The 25,202-nt window shown below is 34.6% G+C and overlaps 3 protein-coding genes across 4 annotated transcripts; 1 reads left to right on the forward strand and 2 right to left on the reverse strand.

Annotated features, from left to right (window-relative positions):
* Positions 1-2,750: 2,750 nt before the first annotated feature.
* On the reverse strand, positions 2,751-4,357 carry LOC134278762 (uncharacterized). Its single transcript, XM_062761053.1, has one exon. It carries the CDS (start codon positions 4,305-4,307, stop codon positions 2,751-2,753), a length of 1,557 nt encoding a protein of 518 aa, XP_062617037.1. The 5' UTR covers positions 4,308-4,357.
* Positions 4,358-11,014: 6,657 nt separating this feature from the next.
* On the reverse strand, positions 11,015-16,890 carry LOC134278761 (uncharacterized). Of its 2 annotated transcripts, XM_062761052.1 has the most exons (3): positions 16,306-16,890; positions 12,887-13,008; positions 11,015-11,413 (listed from the first exon to the last, which is right to left on the reverse strand). In XM_062761052.1, the coding sequence occupies exons 1-3, from the start codon at positions 16,592-16,594 to the stop codon at positions 11,360-11,362; spliced, it is 465 nt and encodes a 154-aa protein (XP_062617036.1). In that variant the 5' UTR covers positions 16,595-16,890; the 3' UTR covers positions 11,015-11,359. The 2 variants fall into 2 exon arrangements, with proteins under 2 accessions (XP_062617036.1, XP_062617035.1); XM_062761051.1 differs by having other exon boundaries at positions 11,015-13,008.
* Positions 16,891-22,886: 5,996 nt separating this feature from the next.
* LOC134278760 (zinc finger CCHC domain-containing protein 18-like) lies at positions 22,887-24,384 on the forward strand. The gene has a single exon (XM_062761049.1). The coding sequence runs from the start codon at positions 22,887-22,889 to the stop codon at positions 24,192-24,194; it is 1,308 nt and encodes a 435-aa protein (XP_062617033.1). The 3' UTR covers positions 24,195-24,384.
* Positions 24,385-25,202: the final 818 nt, after the last annotated feature.

Here is a 25,202-nt window from a genome sequence, read left to right on the forward strand (position 1 = left end):
GATGAGACTGTATAAACCGAGGAACCCTTGTCGCTGTAGGTACTGGCACGAAAAGGAACCTTCACTGATCAGTGGTTGTAAGTGCCGAGTATAGGACACTATTTGCAGCAGAGGGACGTTAATAAGCAACAAATAAACAAAAATTTTTAAAGCAGGAAAGTCATACAATAAATCTTTTTTAGTACCAAATCTGATCCAAGTTTTGTGTTTCTTATTTTTTTTCAAGATTCAGGTAATCTAATTCTTTAGATAAATGTCAATTTTCCCTAACATGACAAGGTCCTGTAGAGGATGCTCACTCCTCCATAGCACCTGATCTGATGTTTTAAAAATTCGTGTTTGCTCTGCTTCTATTTCGAAATGTTTAATGGGCTTTTGAGCTCGAATACCTGTTTGTTATATCCATATTTCAGTAAACGTGTGTTTCTTTATTGTGAAACATTAACATTGCTTTTGAAATTATGACTCATGCTCATTTAATACATTATTATTCGATGAAATGTTTATTTTTCTTTAACAAACATTAAATGAAATCCCTTTTTATTTTTATGTACGATACACTTTTTAGTATACTATTCTCTGGAGATAAAACTATCTTCTTAAAAATTCTTAAATAATTTTCGTGAAAGATTTTATAGTCAGTTAGATAAATGTCAATTTTTCCCTAACATGACAAGGTCCTGTAGAGGATGCCCAGTTCTCCATAGCACCTGATCTGATGTTTTAGAAACATTAACATTGCTTTTGAAATTAGGATAACACGACTCAGGCTCATTTAATACATTATTATTCGGTGAAATGTTTATTTTCTTCGACAAACGTTAAATGAAATCCCTTTTTATTTTTATATACTATATACCTTTAAGTATATTTTTCTCCAGAGATAAAACAGCCTTCTTAAGAATTCTTAAATCATTGTCGTGAAAGATTTTATAGTCTATTTTCCTTAGATAGTTTGAAGTGTATTTTAAAGTACATAACAATAGCAAATGCATCAGATATTAAATGTTCAATGGTACAGCGCAGAAGTGTATTTACATGTTGTTATCTATGTTAAAAAGAAGCTTTAAAACAGTATCCCGTTTGCCTTGTTTGAATTATGACCTTGCATAACTTAGAAACAACTGATTTCCAAGAAATTAGTTGTCTTTTTAAGAAGAAAGGTCTGGAATTTTATTTTATCTTTGAGCATTTACAAACAACTTAAGTTAACGAATGGATCCATAAAACGTAACACATACGCAAAAAGAGCAGTTCGTAGATTCTGAAAAAAGTCATTCCAGAGTGATTTGTTTGTTTGTTTAGCGCACTTTTGAGAATATTACACTCACATAAAACGTCACCATTTGCTGACTGTTCGAGGGCTGCAAATAAAATCCTTTACTCTGTATTTATAAGATTTGAGCTTTGATGGATCTCTTTTTTTGTGCTACCATCTACTGCAGGATGGGCCTTTGTTTAAACAATCTATATTCATGATATTCAGCATGTCTCATATATGTTTGTTTATATACAACATGCATCCATACCTTTCTGTGATATTTGGATGACGGTGTCTTCAAATTTAAGCAAATTTATAATACACCTAATTTTTCTCCAAAAATAAAAATTTTAGATCTTTAGATGTGAACAATATCCTCGATATTGCTGAGTGTATGCCTTATCCTTGTTTTGTAGTGCTTGAGTTACTAAGTATTGGTTGATCGCTGCTACGAAATTTTTTAGGTATAATACATTTTTATCGGTAATGCTTTATAATAAAACAGTTAAAAGTATAACATTGAGGGTGTTAACATGATTCCAGTACCCCTCGACCAGGACAATTTCTCCAGGCAAAACCTGGAGTAAGGAGAATTTGAATATTTCAAATTCTTTCAACTGACCTCCTCATATACGAATACAAAATAAGCAAATACACCTTTTCTGCAGGTATGAGATGTACAAGTGTGTAAATTAAGATTGCAAATCTTATTTTTTTCAATTATAAACACCCCTCAAACTTTTAAAATGCAAGCTTAATAACTTGTCATCAACAAACAAAGCATTCAGTATCAATCGTTATTTAAAACATGAACATAAAATATAAATACATAATAATGAAATATTGAAAGCAAAGTTGCACAAGACGTATAATTATAGTGACGTGTAACAAAAAATGGAGCTCGATTGTAGATACATATAATACTGTAAACTTATTACATTTGGCTGTGTATTCTTTTTAGCGCTTTTGGCGGAAAGAAACTTCCGCTAATTCAAATACAACGCTAAATGTCTTTCACATATATACATAATAGAGAACATTAGGAACTGCGCTAATTCAAATCTACGCTAACGTATTCAAAAGTCAATTTCCGCCAAATTTCATAGATTTTTAATAATTAAACCAGCTGATGTCACCATTTCAAATTTTGCTTCATCTATACTTAATGAGGTTATTTACCAAACTGAATTCATCAATCTGTAATCAACCGACAGATTTTGTGAAAGAAAAAGAGATTTCCACTTTCGTAGTTTTTATATCATAATAAGTATGTAAATAAAAGCTGCATATTTTGAACGAGAAAAATGAAATCAAGATATATTTGAGTAAATGATATCACCAAGCATAAATAAATGAAAAATATCGTTATTAATGGTAAAATTTCGGACAAAATAAAAAAAAAATGCCTCCGATAACAAAACTATCACTGAACAGTTGAAATGCTGTGGCAGTTGTGAAAGCTGATAAAAGTATATTGCACAATTCCAAATTAGGAAAATTTAAAAGTGAAAGATTGTAAGCATGATTCTTCGCCATTAGAGTTTTTTCGTTTGAGAAGAACATGGTCTATATTGGTTTCATCAGACAACATGGTTCGCCAGGTCCCTTTCAGGTAATCATTAGAATGGATGCAATTCTCCGGAATGTACAGTGTATGTCTTTTTGGAATCTTAAAAGCCGAAACATGAAGTTCGTCCCCTATCATTTTTGCTAAAATAAAATATCCTGAAATTTCATCCAATGGACAATCAAGATGTGAAAACCCATGCCTTTCCAAACCAGCCCCGCCATTTTGTTTTTCTACGTAATCAGCTAAGTAATTATTCTCATAGGTAAAATCTTGTACAGCATGCCGGTACGGAAGAGAAACCTTTTCTGCTCTACTGTCGGCAAAAGTGCACCCATAGAACCCCAACAGCTCGCTGGTGGCAATCTCGACTTCTAAAATGCCATTAAAGTCAGACGGAAAAACAAGGTTTCCGGATGTATTTGGAATATTGCTGGACTCCCATGAAACCCCTTTGACAATGGTCACTTTCGGTAGTAATTTTGGTAAGTCGACGAATTTTGCAAGATCTTTGAGGTTGTATTCACCTGGTACTACATCTTCTACGATACCATTGGCACCTTTCATAACTACACTTCCATTTGCACCCTGACGCCTGAAAGAAGCAAATTTTTGCCACCTGTTTTCTATTTTTTGTCTAAGATTTTTTGGATCTGTTAAATCAAATCTTGATTTAAGCAGAGCTTCAAAATTTTCAGTTGAATCTGGAAAAATATCTAGGTCATCGAGAATCGACATACACTGGAAATCTTGGAAAGATAGTTCACCGCTACAATCATTTTTGCTTAACTTGTCAAAAGTTGACAATACTTTATCAAGGCAGATAGTGCTATGTCTGTCGCGCACAAACTCTGAAAACTCTCTGAAATTAATTGCTCCCTTCTTTTCTCGATCGGCCTCATTAAAAGCCTTAAGCAAAGCAGACTTATCCTCGCTCAAGATCTTTTCTAGAAAATAGTCATAAAATTCATTGAATGCAACCTTCCCGTCACCATCAGCATCTATACTCCTAAATATTTCTTTACTCTCTGAATCGCTTAGATCCAGTCCAAATTCTTTTAGTGTCATAGCAAACTCCCTCTCTTCCAAGTATCCATTCCCATTCTTGTCCAGTTCCAGAAAAACTGCTTTGATTTTCTCTTTTTCTGTGTTCACGGAGTTCAAACGAAGAAGGCATCTTTGACTGATGTTCTGCTTGGAGACACTTTTTCCATCATCTTTTGCATTTTTTCGAACACTCCTTTCTGATACAGAGCGAATAAAAGACTTTTCACGTGCTATGATGTGTGGACTAGACACAGTCTCAGGTTGTCTACAGTTTTGTCTTTTTAAGAGTGTATGAACTGGGCTAGTGCCTTCTCTGTATTGTTTTACCGATTCAGTGAAGGCATTTAACCAGGAATGCATCTCATTTTCTCCCACAGTTGCAAAATGGCACTCATATAGTGTAGCATTTGTAACGTGAATAACATTTGTCATCCCTTTATTTTCATTTTTTTGTGTTTGAATATGGGTTTGTTCTGAAATGTAAAATACACTCTTTGTGTTCCAACTTGAGATTTTAGAGGTTTTGCCAGAAGACAGCAACATTTTCCCAGGAGATAAAGTTACCCATTTTCTCAACCAATTTGACCAATTTTGGTGCCGTTTTATTCTCACATAGACCCACCCACCCTTTATAACTTCCTTAATCAACCACTCATGGATTTCTTTTGTAGCCTGGACTATCGATCTTGGCTCAAGGTTATTCTCCAGAAAATTGACAAAATTCTGAAATGTTAACTCACCCTTCTCCCACCGAGTTTCCTTTTTGTCACTGTTTTGATATGAAGCAAATTTTTCAACGACCCAAGCTGAATCTCGTTGTGATATTACAGGAGGATAGGACTCTTCATCCGCAAAGATGTTAAAAATCTGCCACAGTTTGAACAGTTCAGATTCAGCAACCACTCGTTTGCTATAACTACTCTTACAAAGTCGCCAGCAGGCCAACTCGATTCGATCACAGATTTCCTTCTTTGTGGTACTCTTGTCGCGTTTTGAATATATGAAATCTTTCAATTGCGAAAATGTGACCTTTTCGCATAGATCCCGCAAAAATTCCTTCTTTGTGTAGCAAAGACATTTGTATGAATTGAACATTGAGAATACCTCAAACATCATTGACCTGTTTGGTAAATTGCTTCCAAATTTTGCTTGAGCAAGCTGGAAGACGCAAGTTAGTTGTTCTCCAGGCATTTAATTTTTTAAACCTATAAAATCAAGTATAGAATATCAATTAAAATTTTAAAAATATTTTTTTTTAAGAAATACTTAAATATATAAATAAAAACTATTATGAAAAAGATTCATACCCTTCCTCGATAATGTTACAATGTTGCAATAGGGATTAAATAATGTCACAAGGAGGAAGCCGTTACCTATACATAGTGCTTACATCGCTGAAAATCGACATTTCCAGGAAATTACTTTATGAGACATGCTATAAATATTTTTAAGTATAACGAGGGGAAAGATATTAACAATGAAGCAAAATGAAGTGATAAATTTTCCGATTGAATCGAAACTTTGACACGCCCATTTTTTTTAAGGGACGAGAGAGAAATATTCGTCGAATTGTTGTCGTACACAATTCTTTCTGCTACTAGCAACTTGAGTAAACTTGAGGCAGGTCTAATGACTGCACAAGTTTCTTTGCAAATATGAAAAGATATTTTCTATGCATTTGATTATCATGCCGTTGCAATGATGAAAATTATCAAACATGATTCGAAAATCTGTGATGACAGTGTCTTTAAAAAATCCAAAGCATATAATATTTCATCTGACCTATAAGTCATTTTAATTTGAAAATTAATACACATTAATATTTTTTTTCCAAAATCTTTTCATCTTTTGCTGAGGGACAGGGAGGGATGAATTTACGCTTCACAAGTAGCAAGATAGAGAAGTTTATTATTATACAATTATTTATGACGTCTACTAGTGACTATACGGACCTGGTCAGTTATTGGTCAACCGAGGTCAACGTACATTGAAGTTTGTCGTGTTTACAGCTGTATATTCACAATGACCTTTAGTATAATTCATGCAATTTGATTTGTCGAAAAAAAATTAAGCAAATTAAATGGAGATCTGAATAAACCTCCCGGAACTTCATCTGAAGTGAACCCACTCTGAGGTACACCTCAGAAAAAGGTGTCTTAACCAATCAAGGAGCATAACAATCCTTGATCATTACCACCTTAATAGGAAGATACATGTATATTCACATTATTAATTTAATTCAAATCTATTGACCTGCTTTGCGGAAGTCCCTATTGGTTCAAAACATAACGTAGTAATGCAGTGAATTGACCTGTACTTTAAAGCTCAAACATTTAATCATTTTTAAAATGCAATATTTGATCAATATACATGTATTTGTTTTCTTTAGAAATTTAAATATATTGGGAGATTCATGCATTGTATTGAGGTTAAGAGCAAGTAGACTCATACAGGTGTCAACTTAGATATCTTTTTGACCAATGTTGTCGCCGACGTTTCTTCCTGAAATTTCATCAATGTTTACCAAGAATATGTTTTTATTTAATATTGTGTGTTAAAGAATCCTTTAAGAGAGGTTGTCTTGCTATGCTGCTTTATATTTGCAATTGCAGTTTAATCATATAAAGTTAAAGTTTATATATTCATGTCACTCGTTGTTTTGAGTCATCTATATGAACTGCTATGGTAAATAACACTGCTAGTCGATTTGCCTTCTTTATCCACAAGTACCTAATATACAAGTCTTTCTTTTCATTTTTATTTGTAGATTAAGCAAGTAAATATCTTAAAAATTTGGAATTGACGATTATCAACCCATTGTGTCCGATCATTTAATTTTCCTTTTTGCGTTATATCTTCTCCTATATTTAATTATTCTTTAGATTAGGGTAGGTGAATATAATAGGAAGTAAAGAAAATCCTATAAGAATTGTGGTAGTCAAATTTTAATCATATAAGTGTTTCATTTTTTATTTGATAAAAACACCTTTTAATCAGGGTTAAAACGGAATGAATCAATAAATCTAGGAAGGATTTCAATGAAAACTGATAAGAATGATAAAAAAGTACTTGATATTTGCATGTTTACATATCCTATTAAAATGCAGGTGTATTTTACTCTGATGGGAATCCATGTGATAATTACAATGGGGATCGTCCCTTTGACGGAATAAATGTTCTTCATCTTAATCTCGAGCTCGATGTTGGCCAGCCATGTCTTAGGTAAAGTACCTTGAAATTTGTTGTAAGTGCTGTTCCAAGAACAACTATATGCATACATTGACCTTAAGAAATAGGGAAACCCCCTCCTCGATCTCAAAAGAACAAATGAGAAGTAATGGAATTTTATAACCTTAAACTTTATAATAGTTAAATATTAATCGATGAATTTTTGCCGATAAATCTCGATTTGTTTTAAGGTAGTCTTATCCTCAGGTTCTCAGGCAATGAGTAATTAAATGACGGATATGGAGATAACGAACAGTATTCAATATCAAAGTCCATAAAACAATATAAAATAGGAGCATAGCAAACACAGACCTCCAACACATCGGAGATGGGATCAGGTGCTTACAAAGATGCCTTTGAGTTTTCAAAATACTGGTTTAATGTGAATTTATCCACGGCAAAAGCTCAAATTCCCTCATTTAAGTAATTCATATGGAAATATTAGTAAATCTCAAATTAAGTTTCAGGAAGTGCGAATAAAGACAGCTACATGTACTATGCATTTTCTAATTGAAAATTGATCAACAAAACATTTTATGATAAAAACTACACGTATACAGTATATCCAGGTATTTGAAGAAAATTTCATACTTAAGTACCCTAGTTTCTTTAATCTTCATGTGCAGGGTACATTATTGTGTTCACAATGGGATTTTAAGTATAGATAAAAATATGTTTGTGGACTTATTTCAGAACAGAACGTTTTAATAAGGCAAGTTTCTATATGAATCTGCATCTGGATAGGAAAAATCCTGTACTTCTTGAAACAGTTTAAACAACCAAACATTTTAAAAGATAAAATGTTTTTTTTTTCGAAATATTTTATCAAATGGCATTTTAAAATAAACACTCAAAAGTTAAAAGCTGTAATGACAAATTATCAGAGGGTCAATAAATTAAATTTTACGACCTCACTTAACACTACTATGACTCAAACCTGCAAGAATTGTCGTGCAATATTTGTTTTCACTCAGACGTTTGTATTTTTTAAACATTCAAACAAATGTCCTTAAGACTAGAAACGATTATTATCAATCGATATAACTGAATCTTCCTGTTTCGTTTACACTTTCATAATGTAATTATTCTATAGACCTTATTGAACCTAGTGACGATATGAAACTCTATCTCTTGAATAAGATTTTTTTTAATTTAAAGAATTACAGTACTAGATTTTTTTCCCAAAACATGTTCGTTATATTTATTTTTAATATTGGTTACCCAGATCTGATAGGATAAAGCCAGGAAGTGTTTCACTAAACGTAGAAACGATATAGGTGTTTCACTAAACGTAGAAATGATATAGGTGTTTCAGTAAACGTAGAAATGATATAGGTGTTTTACTAAACGTAGAAACGATATAGGTGTTTCACTTAAAGTAGAAATGATTGAGGTGTTTCACCTAAAGTAGAAATGATTTAGGTGTTTCACTTAACATAGAAATGATATAGGTGTTTCACTTAACTTAGAAACGATATAGGTGTTTCACTAAACGTAGTAATGATATAGGTGTTTCATTAACGTAGAAATGATATAGGTGTTTCATTAACGTAGAAATGATATAGGTGTTTCACTTAACGTAGAAACGATATAGATGTTTCACTTAACGTAGAAATGAGAAAGGTGTTTCACTAAAGGTACAAACGATATAAGTGTTTCAGTATTTCACTTCTCTAAACCTACCAACGATATAAGTGTTTCACTAAACGTACAAACGATATAATGTATGTGCGTGCTGTTCTACAGCTCGTACACCCAATCTGAACACAGGTCGAGGTGTGGTATAATTCATAACATAACTTGCAAGTCCTCTAGTCGTTATCAATTTTATAATTTATTATTATTAATAACTAATATACTATTTAGTGTTGCTCCGTCTTCCTGATGTCGATTAACTCCCGTATTCAATATCTAACGTATTGAAACTGTTTTTCTTCGCGAAATAAAAAAAAATGAGACGGTTTAGCGGCAAAATATTTTTTCTAGCCTTTGTTTTTTTTCATCAGTAAAAACTAAATAAAAATGCAATTTGCAGATGACGAATAGAAATGTCACTGTATTTTCATTGAATTAGATGTTGAGTTATATATTCATATCGTAAAAAAGCTTTCCTTCATTGTCCTAGTGTTAATGTAAGCCGCAAAAGTCCAATACATGTAGCAAGTGTACAACTTTACACCAGGCTTTATTTTTCACTTAAACAAACAACATTTTATCAATACACATAATCAACATTTTCTTTTTTTCAAACTGCGTTTAAAACTTTATACTAAAGTAACATGTTAATAAAAATTCTGATATTTGTTCGACCTTTAGCAAATCGAAAACGGTGTTCTTCGCCTTATGTCATTTCTACTAAATATACATATATTGCTTTTTAAGTCTTTGAATATAAAGTTAATTGGTTGGTTATTTTTCATATTTCTGCGAAGCTTCCTAGTTCACTATAACAAATCAACATTTCTATCCTGTCTTTTACCATTCTGTATTAATTTTTAAAATACTTGTTTTGTTTGAAGTATTTTCCTTACTTTTCTGAATTTTTTTTCGTCCCGTTTCAAAGCAGCATCACCCAACTTCTCTAGCTTCCGCTATAATGACTTCTTCTCGTCTGATACTTCTGATTTGTAGATTCAATAAAATTTAATTGTACACAGTGGCCTTGTGTTGGTCACACGAGCCAGGGATCTCAAATTTAGGTACTAGTCATTTTGGAGAGACTATCTGTATTCCTTGCTTTTCGGTGATTGCTTTTTGTCAGCAGTACTTCTATACCCAAGAACTCTAGGACTACGTCTCCCATCCTGTTATATTTACATGACGTAGAGGGGGTCTTGAACCTGCTGACTTGGCTGAGAATCTTATCGTAAACATTTTATTTGACATTACAAAACAAGGTTATATACATGTACATTTAAAACTAATATTTTATTTTGTAAATAACCTATCTGTTATTGCACCAATCATCATGTCTGATGGCTGGGTATGGAAACAACGAACCAAATACTAAGTATGTTCACAACCCTCCCACTCATCCCTCCGAGACTACTACAGAAATATGATTTTCTTCCATCACTCAAATTAAAATTGGGAGTACCTTCCCCTTTCTTTATGGACCACAGTTCCATGTGTAAGTTATCCAAAAATAATCTGTTGCCAATCTATCTCTGTGAGTTGAATATCATCAATTGTATATGTAATAATGGTTTATTTGCTATATTTGAAATTGTGAATAAATTAAATATCAAATAATTTTATAAACAGTGGTATAGCTTTTGTTATTTTAAACTCACTAAAAAAGTTATGTAATCTTTGATATATGAACAATTGTTCTGAAAAAGAATCTGCGAAAAGTTAACTTTCTTGAAATCTGTATTGCGAGCAGAAATGTTCATGTTTTCCCCTCTAAAATTACACTTTGTATAAGGTTTATTCTTAAGTTATATTAAGATTTCACCCGCAAATCTTTACAAAGCTATTCAGAAGTCTATTTCCGTTTTTCGTGTTGGGAATTTCCATTGTATCGGGGCATGGAATCAGGTCTGGGTTCATACAACTTAGATGAGCTCACCAAAGGAATATATAGTGGAAAAGTGAGACTGAGATCAAAAGTGAGCTCAAGTCTTATGACCCGAATCCATAAAAACGACATCAAGATAAAAATAAATATGTTGATCGTACACAGCATACAATAGTTGTATAAACATTTTATAAAGTAAATTAATTATAAACAGTGAAATATTTATCAAATAAAGAAAGGTCATTTTGTAGTTGTGGTTATAAAAGCAACTTGTGATGTCAGTATTGTCTGGATCTCCCCTTAGATTATTTTTGTTATTATTATATAAAATGTTAATATTTTATGTATTGTCATCTAATAAATGATAATATTCACACAATACATGTGTTATTTAGTGACTATAAAGCCACCCTTTTTAACCTTAAACTTTTTTATAAAACACCATCCTTATAAACCTGGCCTCAACCACATTAGAAATAAAAACAACATTTAATTATGTTTGGCGTGCTTGTCATGACCTTTTATTATATGTACATTTTAATATGTAATTCACAAATATATGCGCCGATTACAATTATATGGCAGCATAAATATAGATGAGACAGCAATAGAAATACCACCTGGATCCAAGGAGCCTGGAGACAACAGTACCCCCCGGAGACGGTATTCTATGCAAAATTATGCCAAGTCCATCAAAAGCAAAAACTGTCCATCAGACGAAAAGTTTGTCACATGGCTACCAATCGGCGCTGACACTGACATCCCTTGTTAACAAGTCCTGGTCATGACGCTGAAAAAAAAAATTGAGAAAAAACAGAAGACACCATTCTCAGAATTTATAACTTAAAATTTTAATTTTTTCTGGAGGTGGGTGGGGGGGGGGGGGGGGGATTTCGTGTGTTCTGCTCTGAGGGTTGATGAAGAAAAAGGAAGAGTTAAACGCGCATGCTCACCAAATTAAAGACAAGTTTGCGCATGATCACGACATAGAAAAAAGGGGTACACCACAGGGAAACTACAATTGATTTACTTATGAGAGTTACTGCCCTTTACCCATTAAAATTATGCACCAGTTATTACTGCACTAAATAACCTGGTTTATCCTTATGAGATAAACCCTATTATTTAGTGACTATAAAGCCACCCTTTTTAACCTTAAACTTTTTTATAAAACACCATCCTTATAAACCTGGCCTCAACCACATTAGAAATAAAAACAACATTTAATTATGTTTGGCGTGCTTGTCATGACCTTTTATTATATGTACATTTTAATATGTAATTCACAAATATATGCGCCGATTACAATTATATGGCAGAATAAATATAGATGAGACAGCAATAGAAATACCACCTGGATCCAAGGAGCCTGGAGACAACAGTACCCCCCGGAGACGGTATTCTATGCAAAATTATGCCAAATGGTACATATGACAAAGTCGAATGTACCATCCGCCATAAAACAAGGCGGCAATTTTGCCCCTTCAACAGATTGAAATATTCAAAACAATCAAAGTATTTGCACAAAATGCGCACAAAGAGGTGAAATTCACCAACATTCAAAATTTGATATAAAGTTGCGTCAGATGCGCTCATGATAAATTTGCGTCAGATGCGCTCATGATAAAATTGCGTCAGATGCGCTCATGATAAAATTGCGTCAGATGCGCTCATGATCCAATTCAAAATAATAAAAATTGCGACAGATGCGCTCATGTTCAAATTGAAAATAATTCAATCAAATTATATGACAACACATATCGATATACACCTAACCATGACAAGCACAACCATTTCAAGGAAAGGTCCTGTTCTGAAATTTACAAGATAAAAATCGTTTCAATGCACCCTTTACAGTATTAATAAACAAATCATTGCCTAAATCTGTCATGTGAACACCATCTGAACGGAATAAATTCCTTTGATTTGCAGTTATATCTGGGTACTTAATAGCTGCTCCGTTTAATTTATTTAATACAAAAGATGCTACTGAACTATTAATTCTCCGCCTACATTTTTCTCCTTCAGTGTTAGCTACTACATTTGACCAGTTTCTACGTTGCAAGATATGAGACCAAATAATAATGCAATTTGGTAATCTTTCTTTTATTTTTGCTAAACTGGCCTTTATCATCATTTGTATACCCCTTAAAGTGTTATGCTGTTGACCAATGTTGTTCCCCCCACAGTGAATAATAATGATATCTGGAGTTCTGTTACTAACTAATAAAAAGTCTAATGTTGGGTTTAATTGCTCCCATACCATTCCGCGAATTCCATGCCACAATATTTTCGTTTGGCCTAATCCCAGGTCTGACTCATTAGATTTGACTGCATAGCTATGTGCCCAATGTACAATTGAAGATCCTATAATCCAAATGACCCCTGTAGAAAATCAATGCATCAATTTCAATCAAATATTTTACATAATTTCTATCAATAACCTTAACACTTGCATCTAAGTATTTAAAGGACGAATGTATGATTTATATGCTGTTGATTTCCATCTACCCTTTTGTTGAATTTCACTTTCAGACAACCCTTCCAAATACAAGTGAGTAGCACCCCCAATGCGAAATGAGTGGGTTTTGTAATTCGAAGTTTTGATATCAAGAAATTTTAAGGATTTATGTAACATGCTAGAAAACTGAAACTGTGTCAATGGCTTTGAGTTAAAGTGGGCAAAATACACATCCCTATCAATTTTGCTAGACAGCAGGGAAAACTCCTTCAACAAATTCACTAGCAGTACTGATTCTGACGTGTTAGGTACCCAAACTGAAGCCCCAGAGCCTAATTGGTCCGTTTTTGAACTTTTTATAAACACTGATATTCCACTGCCTAAAATCTGAATATCATCCCTTCTTAAATCTATAACTTCACTTACTCTTAACAATGCAAAGAATGCTAAGGCAAAAGATGACTGAAATAATACTGCTTCATACGTTGAGAATGCCAAATGCGGAACTGCGCCTAATAATCTGTGCAACAATGCCAATGTGATTGGTCGACGCATATCACAAGACAAAGATGACTTTTTGTACCCTGCCATCAACTTCTTCACCAAAAAGGTCTCTAACGGATTGTTCCAACCATTTAAATTAATTAGAAAACTTATCCCTGACATGTAGCATTTGACTGTAGAAAAAGAACATCCCTGCTCAGACAAATAAGCTATGAAATTTAAAATATGGTCCAGAGGTGGAGGCCAGGTTTGCTGAAATTCACAATTGACTCTAAAATTATAAAAACTCTGTAGTCCTTGTTTATAAACTTTACCGGTATTTTCTGATATGCTATCATGTAAAAGTTTGTTTATAGTTTCTCCATAATTTCCCAAAATTGCACTGGTACCGAAGAGGGAAATCGATCTGCCAAAGGGGCTAGCTGCCTGAACCTGGACCACTGAAATCGAGATATTGCATCAGCCACATTATTCTTCACACCCATTATATGTTGCGCTTTAATTTGAATATTAAATTGAAGAGTTTTCAGAACTAAGAAACGTAGCAGCACCATGACTCTTTTGTTTTTTGACGTTTTTTGATTGATAATCTGCACTAGAGCCATATTGTCTACATGAAGCAACAATTTAAGGTTTTTAAGTTTAGATGACCAAATACTAATACCCAATACTATGGGAACCAGCTCCAATAATGTTATATCCCTAATTATGTCTGAGGACCAGTATGTAGGCCAGGATAAACAAGACCAATGATTTCCAAATACTACCCCACAGCCATATGCTCCTGAACTATCTGTAAAAAATTCTAAAAATTCACTGTCATGCCAATGTTGCGAAGGAAATGGGGTGGTACCATTAAAGTTGAGCAAAAATTGAACCCACATCTGCAAATCCATTCTTATTTCACTTGTTATTCTAATGAAATGAAACGATTTTTTAACTCCCTCCATTGCCCCATAAATCCTACGAGAAAAAGCCCTTCCTGCTGGTAATGCCTTAACTACAAAGGCCAATGCTCCTACGAGGGATTGTAACTGCTTGAGCGTTACCTTTTTACAACTTAAAACATTTTGGATCTTTAACAACAATTCCCTTCTTTTGTCCTCTGGAATAAAAATCGTTTGAGTTATAGTGTCAATGCCTAAGCCCAAAAAACAAATACGAGTAGTTGGACCCTCAGTTTTCTCTACAGCTAATGGAACCCCCAGCCCTTGACAGAGTTCTTGAAAACAACACATTAATATTTGACATTCATCTGTAGATTTCTCTCCAACAAATAAAAAATCATCTAAATAGTGAACTATACTCTCAATATTTGATCTATGCTGCACTTCCCAATGAAGGAAAGTTGAAAACTTTTCAAACAATGAGCAAGATATTGAACAGCCCATGGGCAAACATTTGTCTATGTAGTACAAGTCTGCAATTTTGAAACCTAATAAACAAAAATCTTGAGGACATATAGGTAACAACCTAAATGCATTTGAAACATCCATTTTAGCCATTAATGCCCCCTCACCTTTGGCCGAAATGACTTTTAATGCATCATCAAAAGTCGAATAATTGACTGAACACAACTCTGAATCTATATAATCATTTACACTATCCCCTATAGGATAAGATAAATTGGTGATCATGCGCCAACCCCCTTGTTTCTTTGGAAGGATACCTATGGGGTTACAACGTAAATAAGAAATGGGAGGGTAAGGAAAAGGGCCTAACACCCTCCCAAGCTCTATTTCTTTGTCTATCTTGACCAGAATCTCATTTACAAATTGTTGGGTCGATAGCATGTTTTTATATTCTATCCGTTTTCTATCTCCAATGTAATTTAACTTAAAACCAAATTTAAAACCATTAGCCAAACATTTGGCATTCTCACAGTCTGGGTAATTTTGTAACAACTGTTCTAAAAGCGATACATTTATAGGTGATCTGCCCAAATCCCATAACTGGAGCTGAAGGTCATTTGCCACCTGTAAACTAGTGTTTTTGTCCCTTCTGGAACTGGTTTCCACTGTTCCTGTAATAATTATTGTTAGTATTGTTATTTACTGAAGCTGTTTGAAACTGGCTACCTTTGATACAAGTTTTCATAGGATGTAGGCCATTGCATTTAATACATTGGTGTAAATAATTACACATGTATTTATTACACACCCCTTGAAAATTAAAACTATAGCATTTTAAACGAGAAGGTGCTAAGCTAGTTTGAGGATTTCTCAACTGATTCCCACCTGCTTTATTACTTGGTGGTTGCATATAAACTAACCAGAGTTCTGCATCCACAGATGCCCAACTGATTGCCGAGTTGAATGACTTTTTTAATCGAAACTGAATGTCATATTCTTGCCAACCCTGATACATATTATCTGCCCCCCTCTTTATCGTTGCCATATACCTGAACAAAGACAATGCTTCAATAGGATGCTTAACTAAATAAATTGATCCATAAATCAAAAAAGCATCCACCCACTGAGATATGTTCACAATTTTTTGTTCTTTAGTTTTGGGTTTAAGTTGGAATGCACCATCCTCAAAAACTATTTGATTTGTAGGTGTAGACGTGGGGTCGTGAAATAATAGTTTGTTGAGATGAACGAATTCATTGTTATATATTTTTTCTTTCAAACTTTGCGATACGTGAACACCTAGGGGGGAAGCTGTACTTATAAATGGTAAAGGCAAAGCCAAAGAATCAACTGTGTGTATTGTACCTGGGTTAGCTGTGCTCCCAGTCCCCTGTTCGTTAACCATGTCCTGCTGGGTCTGTATGGCTTGTTCCATCACGCTGTTAACCGGAATACCGGTGGCTATAGTAGCAACCTGGGGAAGCGTCGCCGTCGAAACGGTTGACGTGGCTGTAGTACCTTGAGGCCTAGTCCGTGTAATGGCCGCCTGGGTTCGTGGCATGGTCCTAACCGCAGTGGAAACGGCTGCAGCAGCTTGACCGCTAGGACGGGCATAAGGACTCTTAGACTTTGATTTTCTGGGAGCTCGCAACATCTTTCCAGTTTATTTTATCGATGCCAATGATGGATGTCGATTTAAACAAAATTTGTCGGACACTAAAATTTCGTGTGTTCTGCTCTGAGGGTTGATGAAGAAAAAGGAAGAGTTAAACGCGCATGCTCACCAAATTAAAGACAAGTTTGCGCATGATCACGACATAGAAAAAAGGGGTACACCACAGGGAAACTACAATTGATTTACTTATGAGAGTTACTGCCCTTTACCCATTAAAATTATGCACCAGTTATTACTGCACTAAATAACCTGGTTTATCCTTATGAGATAAACCCTATTATGTTATATCTGGATGGTTGATCGGTAGGATATGGAACTTTGTCAGATCACCAATATTACATAAAGGTCATTTTGTAGTTGTGGTAATTGATTTAATGGTTACGATAATGGTTAGTATACTAAATTGCAATGCATGTGTGTTGACAGCATGTTTCAAAAATAACCAGTGAATATTAAAATGACGCCGTTCTTAAAATACTTACAGTAAATGTGATCTACATACTATGCCTTCACATTTTACTTAAGTTTATAAAAAAATTCTTACAATACAATTAATATCATCAGCGATTCAAATGCTGATTGATGTTTTTTTCATACTAATTGTTAGGCCTTTCTTTACAGACTGAATTAACAAGGGATTTTCCATTATTTTCCGACTATGACAAGGAGTACACGGCAGGCCTGACAGGTTGGCAGGGGATGCTCACTCCTCCATGGTATCTGATCCCACCTCTGCTCTGATCCTATTTTGTATTGTTTAATGGACTTCTCAGCTTGAATACTGTTCGTTATCTTCATTTATTCTACGAGGATAAAAACCGATGATCGGTCGTGTAAAAAAAATAAGAATAGAATACTTTGCTTAACCCCGAAAATAAAGTTTAAAAAAAAAAATAAAAAAAATAAAATATACTTTTATATGTAAGCCAATAACATTGCTAAATGGTTAAGCGTTTTACATTTATGCATTTACTTACCTTAGAGTACAAAAGAATATTTATGTATAATAAACCCGAAAATTCATGGTTTTGACATTCACATAGAATCTATGTAAAATTGCTATAAAGTCTACGTTTTCCTAAAAATCCAGATTTCTACGTATTAAGGAATATCCCGTGTTAAATACTTTAAAATTTGTAATGTTACACATTTTGATTGCCTTCAAAATTTTAGAATTAACAAAAAATGCCCTTAAAGCAAATCACAAGTTAATCCAAATCGCATAATACAATAGAATTAAATATCGAGCAAGTTTTCGTCCCTCTCGCCAAGTGATCTCTGCATTCGTTTAGTTCGCCTCAAATATTCATAATCAAAAAGTAAGATTTTACTACAGTTTTCTTTTCGGCTAATACCCAACAACATCCAATTTTCTTCATCAACCGAGATGGAAATAATATTGGGTAATGTTTCTTCTGGCCAGAGTATAATCCTTAAAAACTTACCGGCAATATCTAACATGTGAACCGCATTATCGGTTTTATTAGTCACCAAAATATTATCTTCAGGATCCAAACAGGCACAAGATGCTTCAAATCTAATATATTGACCACTCTGTAATCCTTGTTTGTACACAAATAAAACTGATAAATCTTTTTTAAAGACGTGCAGTGATCCTTTGCATATCATTGCTATGTGAGTCTTCTCGTTTTTACATATACGAAATTCTATGTCTTGCGGACATTTAAATTCGATTTCTTTTTTATTTGATATCAATTTTGTTCGCCCGTTTTCATCAACCTGTAGAATATATAATTGTCGTGTTTCAGAAATGAAATAAATTCCTTGATAACTTTTAGTTTCCAAAGTTGTTTGTTCCAGAAGCATAGAGATACCCATTTCAATATTTTCTTCTACTGCCAGAATTCGAGTCAATTTTTCCGCCTGATAGTATTTCATGCACTTTCCGTTATTTAAAAGAACCCTTAGAATCGCCCCATTGTCCGTTATAGCCAGAATTCCAAGACCAGAGGAAAGTCTACAAATGTGACTCACATTTGTAAATTCTTTACAAAGAGTTTTTGCATCACTAGAAAGGAAGAACTTGTTATCCAATTGAAGAAAAATATTTTCCCCAGAATATATTAATCCCTTGAAGTCATTCATTGTATCATCAGTAAATTTAAACTCAAACAATACGGTCTGGTTTTCCTCATTCTTTCTCTTTCTACAACAAGAAAGCATTTTTCAACATTTCTGCCTCGAAAGGGTGACTTTCTTTCAATTTGCCTGTCTTCATCAGATGCATGACTGTGATCAGACTCTTTATTCAAATTCCCGAATAACTCTTCTATGTGCTTTTTACCTCTGTATTCTAAAGCATCAAAGGTAACGTTTATTAAATCGTCAGTTTTTATTTCCCTTTGAAGCTTCTGTAATTCTCTATAACATTTCAACAATATGATGCGGTCTCTATCTGTTTTTGTATTAAATTCTGATTTGTTCAAAATGTTTTCCAGTATATGCTCACTTGCATGAATGTTTTCTTCACTATCCATAACAATGTAAGATACAGTGCTTTTGTAGAGGTTACAAACTTCTCTAACTTCCCCGATAATGTCTTCTTCTCTTTCGATAATTTGATCAAGGACTTTGGTTTCCTATTCTTCTAAAATTTTACCTTTACTCACCAGGCTACATTTTATTTCATCAAGTAGTGAATCTTCACCACACATGGCTTCCATAAGCCCCCCCCCCCCTATGTTTCTCGACATAATCAGCTGTATCACATATGTTGTGTTTTAAGTGAGAGGTAGTCAGACATTTTGTACATACCGGACATCCACTATCCTCACAGTATATCGACAACAGTTTCATATCATGAGATTGACACATTAAATGCCAAGTGTTTTCATCCATAATGGTCACGATCGAGATCAACTAACCTTCAGAGACACTAAAATGGCAGTCTGATTCCTAACACACCTAATGCAGTGAAGCAGTCATGTATGGCATACCAAAAATTGCATTTTTAGCCGGGCTTATTGCTCAAAGAGCAATAACCGGCTTATGTGATCCTGTTCAAGGCAGGATGTTGACCCCATAGTCGCCATTTTAAAGTTACGTGCAAAAATATAGTTCTTACTCTCAACCGCTTTTGAGATAATACAGACGCTAAATAAAGCAACAAAAATTAAACAAAGTTTTATCTATATAAAATAAACATTAGTAGTAATGACTTTGAAAACTTCATAAGTCAAAAAACATAGTTCATTAGCGTAAGGATTTTTGATAATCAGTGTTACCGTAGTTCTCTTCACATACGAGGTAAAGCAGGAGAGGGAACCAGACTGGCCTGTTTGTTACATTCAGCTGCGGTACCAGATTAATTCTGATTCTGACAAAATCGGACCGTGGTATTAGGATTGAAAAACTCACTGTCAGTGTCTTATAATTTATATTGATAGTTTTAAAATAATTTTTTCATCAAAATATAAACGTGATTCATGTAAGAAATCCATTCTACTCTGTAAATGAGCCCGGCTCTTTGTACTTCTGAGTACTTTGATTAATACTATACATGCCATTGGGATATTTTTGGGTGTAACATATCCTCTAAACGTCTGAACTTGATTTTAAACTGTCACCACGGTCCTTGTTCATTACCCTATAAATGAGCCCGGCTTTCAGTACTTCTGAGTACTTTGATTATTTAAAATATCGGACAGAAGTAAAAAAAAGAAGACATTATACATTTAAATCACAATAAGGAGTCGTATTCAGGGCAAATATTAAAAAATACTGATAAAAGTTAAAAAAACGGTTATTTAAAACCTTACATGTAGAATAACTGAAAAAATCGTAAAACCGGTCAAAACTTGAAAATAGAAGTTCATGTATTTGAGAAAAATATTTTAAGTAACAGGGTTATAAATGTATTACATGTATTTAATGCCATACTATACTTGCGCTGCGTATATGTGAGAATGTGGTATGAAAGACTTTGTGTGAAAGAGGTAGTTATTTTTAGACACAAGACGGACAGTCACATGACTTTATCCCATTCACCAAATTCCCGCTTTCACGCACTAACATCGGGCACTCTTAGCCTAGCCGTCAAACTGGTTAGATGTCAATAACAGATAGTAAAATTTGTAAATCCCTGTGTGTGTCCCGGTAAGAATCTATTCTAAAGTAAAGTCTATTATGTTTTAATTATCTGTCTAAATGTCTGTCTATGTGTCGTCTATATGTTGTATGTAATTGTAATATTTCAGGTTTTTGACATCTTATTTCAACATTTAATAAATTATATTGAACCTGAACAAGATTGTTATTTCTGATGTTCTTCCACTGGCTACAAATGGCGCCCACGCAATTCTAATCAACCGGGACATCACACCACAGCTTTATTTCCTTGGAATCTCAATCCCCGGGGGACGGACTTGACGAGGACCGTGGCTGACGAGCCGGAGCTGTGACTTGTACTTTCACGCCAGCATCTACCATAGAAACCCAAATGAAGAGGTGATTCTGTGTGTTTGTGTGCCTATGCGTTTATATTCCGTCATTTCCAAGGAACGAAAGAGTGAAAAAGTGTATCAGCGTTTCACGAATGGCGGGAATTCGCACGGATCCCAAGGCGCGGCGAACCACGTGACCCGCATGAACCCACGTTGATCCTAGTCTCGTTTTCCCCAGACTCTCGCTCTCGAGACTTTGTCCGAGCGAGAGTCTGGTCTGATTCCTATTTAATTTTTGTAATTTCAAATCGAGGCTTACCGAGAAATCGGTATGGATTTTCATTGGCTGATACATTCTCGTCGATGCTAAGATAGGTATTCTTTAAAAAGTCAGAGGCTGCGCCTTTACTTTTATCTGGTTTTATAATAAAATACCTTTGTCTGCTTTACAAGGAACAAAAAAAACGCACATATCTTTGTTTAAAAAGTAAATTCTCACATATATTTTCATGGGAGTCGCCATCTTGTTAGCGGTTTAGCGACCTCTACTGGTTACAAAAATTAAATAGGAATCTAGTCTCGTTTACCCCAGACTCTCACTCTCGAGACTTAGCTCGAGCGAGAGTCTGGTCTGATTCCTATTTAATTTTTGTAACCAGTAGAGGTCGCTAAACCGCTAACAAGATGGCGACTCCCATGAAAATACATGTGAGAATTTACTTTTTAAACAAAGATATGTGAGTTTTTTTGTTCCTTGTAAAGCAGACAAGGGTATTTTATTATAAAACCAGATAAAAGTAAAGGCGCAGCCTCTGACTTTTCAAAGAATACCTATCTTAGCATCGACGAGAATGTATCAGCCAATGAAAATCCATACCGATTTCTCGGTAAGCCTCGATTTGAAATTACAAAAATTAAATAGGAATCAGACCAGACTCTCGCTCGGACAAAGTCTCGAGAGCGAGAGTCTGGGGAAAACGAGACTAATAGGAATCAGACCAGACTCTCGCTCGAGCTAAGTCTCGAGAGTGAGAGTCTGGGGTAAACGAGACTAACGTTGATCCGCGAGGAAACTCGGAACTAAGCAATGAGGCCTCAGGTACTGTGTAATTCAGTGTTCATTTGTCTGTTCTTATATGATGTGATTATCCTGTGTTGTATTCGTGTCTGTATTTGTGCTGTAATAGATTGAATTTGTTCTGTCATTTTGTCATACACTTGCTTAGGGAATTCCCGAGTTTATTTTAAGATCTAAATTTAGAACAACCGGAAACTGTAATTGTGTAAACAGCTGATCGATCAATTTTTTTGTTCGATTTGTTTATTTTCAATTCTGTTTAACATTTGAACTTTATTTTTTTCTTTGGTGTTTATAAAAGTAATTTTTTTTTAATTCAGGCCTGCTATTTATTTACTTGTAAGGTTATTTGTTTATTTTTGTTTCGATTTTTGTGAAAAGTTGTAAAGATTATTTTTTCTGTTTTGGAATTGAATTTTATTTATGTACTTTTGGAAATTGATTATACTGGGAATTAGTTGAAAAAAATCTTTGTATTAGAAATTAGGTCATCATTTCTTTGCACTTCCCTTGCATGCAGCTAACCTTTGCACTGACATGGCAGCCTTGACCTTTATTGACAGATGTGCATGAGTGTTACTTTGTCTGAGTGTTTGTGTGTGCTTGCCAATGAAATTTTCATGAGCTTTGCATATCTGCGCTGCGTTTTTATGAATTGATATAACAGGTGATTACAGGTTACTTGTACTTTATCAAGTTTATTACTTGTAAGTTATACATTTGAGTGACCATTAGATTTTAGTGTTATTGAAAGTTTGTTTGACTTGTGTACAAAGTTGAAGAGTCTGAAATGGCAGATAAGGTTGAAGAGTCTAAGAAGGCAGATAAGGTGTCTGAAAAACTCAAGAAGTTACTTGATAAGGCTAAAGATGAGGGTGGTTCATTGCATGAGGAAAGTAAGTTGGACTTTGCATGTGTTTCAGAGGTGGAAGTTCCAAAAACAAGTACTCCTGTTGTAAGTAAAGATCAAAAGCCATTAATGTTCCCCAATGCTAAAACTTCTGAACCATACCAATTCCCACCCCCTCCCAGTGTACCAGCTGACATTGGTAAAGGTGACCCCTATGGTGAGGTTAAATTTAAGAGTTTCAGTGGTTTACCCCCTCAAAGCAATCCTTTTAAAGTAAGTCAAGAAGGGAACACATCCCATTTTTATGAGGTAACACATTCTGAAATCCCTAGAATTCCCCAGTTTTCTGGAGATGAACCCCCACAAAAGGGTGATGTCACATATAGAGAATGGCGATATGAGGTTCAGTGTCTAATGAATGAACCTGAAATAAAGGAGACAGTAATTATTCAGAGTATTAGAAGATCTCTGCGGGGTACAGCTAAAACCATGCTTATTCCTCTTGGTGAAAAAGCTAGTGTACAAGAAATACTTGACAAACTAAATATTTTATTTGGTGAAGTGTCAAATAATGCTATGATCATGCAAGAGTTCTTTAATGCATATCAATTTCAGGGAGAGTGTGCAACATCTTTTGGGTGTAGGTTAGAAAGCATGTTACAGAATGCAATTGACAATGGTTATTTGAACAAATCATCAAAGAATGATTTACTCCATCATAAATTCTGGACTTCGTTGAGTTCTGATCGATTAAAATCACAAACGCGTCATAAGTACGATACACTTAAGAAATATGATCAGCTTTTACTTGAGATTAGAAGGGTTGAGAAAGAAATTATGATCAACAAAAAGAGTTCAGAAAAGGTGAGTCAAGGTGTTGATAAAAATCCCAGGTTACATCAACATGGTATAGCAGTAGAAAGTGAAGCTGAGGAAAGAATCAACAAGAGAATTCAGAATTTACAGACAGAGTTAGAGGGTAAGATTGAGGATAAGTTTAGTCAGATTTTGATGAAACTTGATGCACCTAAAGTTGACTCTAGACAAGATTACAGTAGAGGGAGAGGTAGCTTCAGAGGAAGACAGAGTACTAACCGAGGAAGAGGTGAGTATTTTAGGGGAAATTCTCACAGTAGTAACTCCTACAGAGGAAGTCGGGGAAATCAGAGAGGTCAGTATAGAGGATATGGTAAGCCCAAGGGACAGTATCATAGTTCAGGGGCAGAGAAGCAGGACCCAAACTTTTAGTGGTCTCTACTAGTGGCCGAGGAGAGACCAGTGTATTCAGAAGTAATGGCCAACAAATTAAATGTGACATGATTGGTGAGTCAAATGAAGTTGAAATAGTGTTACAGGGTGTGACTATGAATGCTTTATTAGACAGTGGGTCTATGATTACAACATTGTCTGAAAAAGAGTACAACAATCTTCTAGACAAACCAGAGTTAAAAGAGTTGTCTACCCTTGGACTGCAAGTATCTGTAGCAGATGGTTCAGTTCTGCAGTACAAAGGTTACACTGAGTGTACAATCAAGTTACTTGATATTGAACTATTTGTTCCAATCGGGATAGTACCAGATACAGAGTTCAACAGACACTGTCCTGTTTTTGTTGGAACAAATATTTTGAGAATTTGTAGGGATTATTACTCGCATGTGTCTTGTCAGTTACCTGATGCATGGCAATTGGCTATTGACAGTACACAGTGCAAGTCATTTTGTGTCAAGGCAACAGCCAAGAAAAACATTACTATAGAACCATATCAGTCGCTTGTTGTCAATGGTATAGCAAGAGGTGTAGACAGAAATATTTCTACTTTAGTGACTGAGAATTCTCAGAGTATAATGACAGTTATGCAGTGTGTCCGAGAGTTGTCACTTTGTCACAAAATACTGACAAACCCAAAATCAGAGTCAAGTTGTGCAATATTTCAGCTAAACCTATTACTCTGAGACCCAATTCAATACTTTGTTCTCTACAGGAGGCAAAAGTTATTGAAAGTGGATGTACCCTAAAGGGGAATAACTCTCAGTCAGATAATGTGAGTCCCATAGAGTTGGGTGTGAAAGTAGATAAGACTTCATTATCAGAACTACGGTATAAAACTGTAAACCAATTACTGACAAAGTACAGTCATGTTTTCTCCAGAGGTCCATTGGATCTAGGGAAGACAGACTTGGTGAAACATAGTATCAAACCTGAAGATGAGAATCCATTTAAGTTACCTTACAGGAGAATACCTCCTGGTATGTATGA

Source organism: Saccostrea cucullata, unplaced genomic scaffold, assembly GCF_032062105.1.
Source record: "Saccostrea cucullata isolate Sc308-1 unplaced genomic scaffold, CSIRO_AGI_Scuc_v1 ctg6119, whole genome shotgun sequence".
In the NCBI taxonomy this organism is placed as follows: domain Eukaryota; kingdom Metazoa; phylum Mollusca; class Bivalvia; order Ostreida; family Ostreidae; genus Saccostrea; species Saccostrea cuccullata.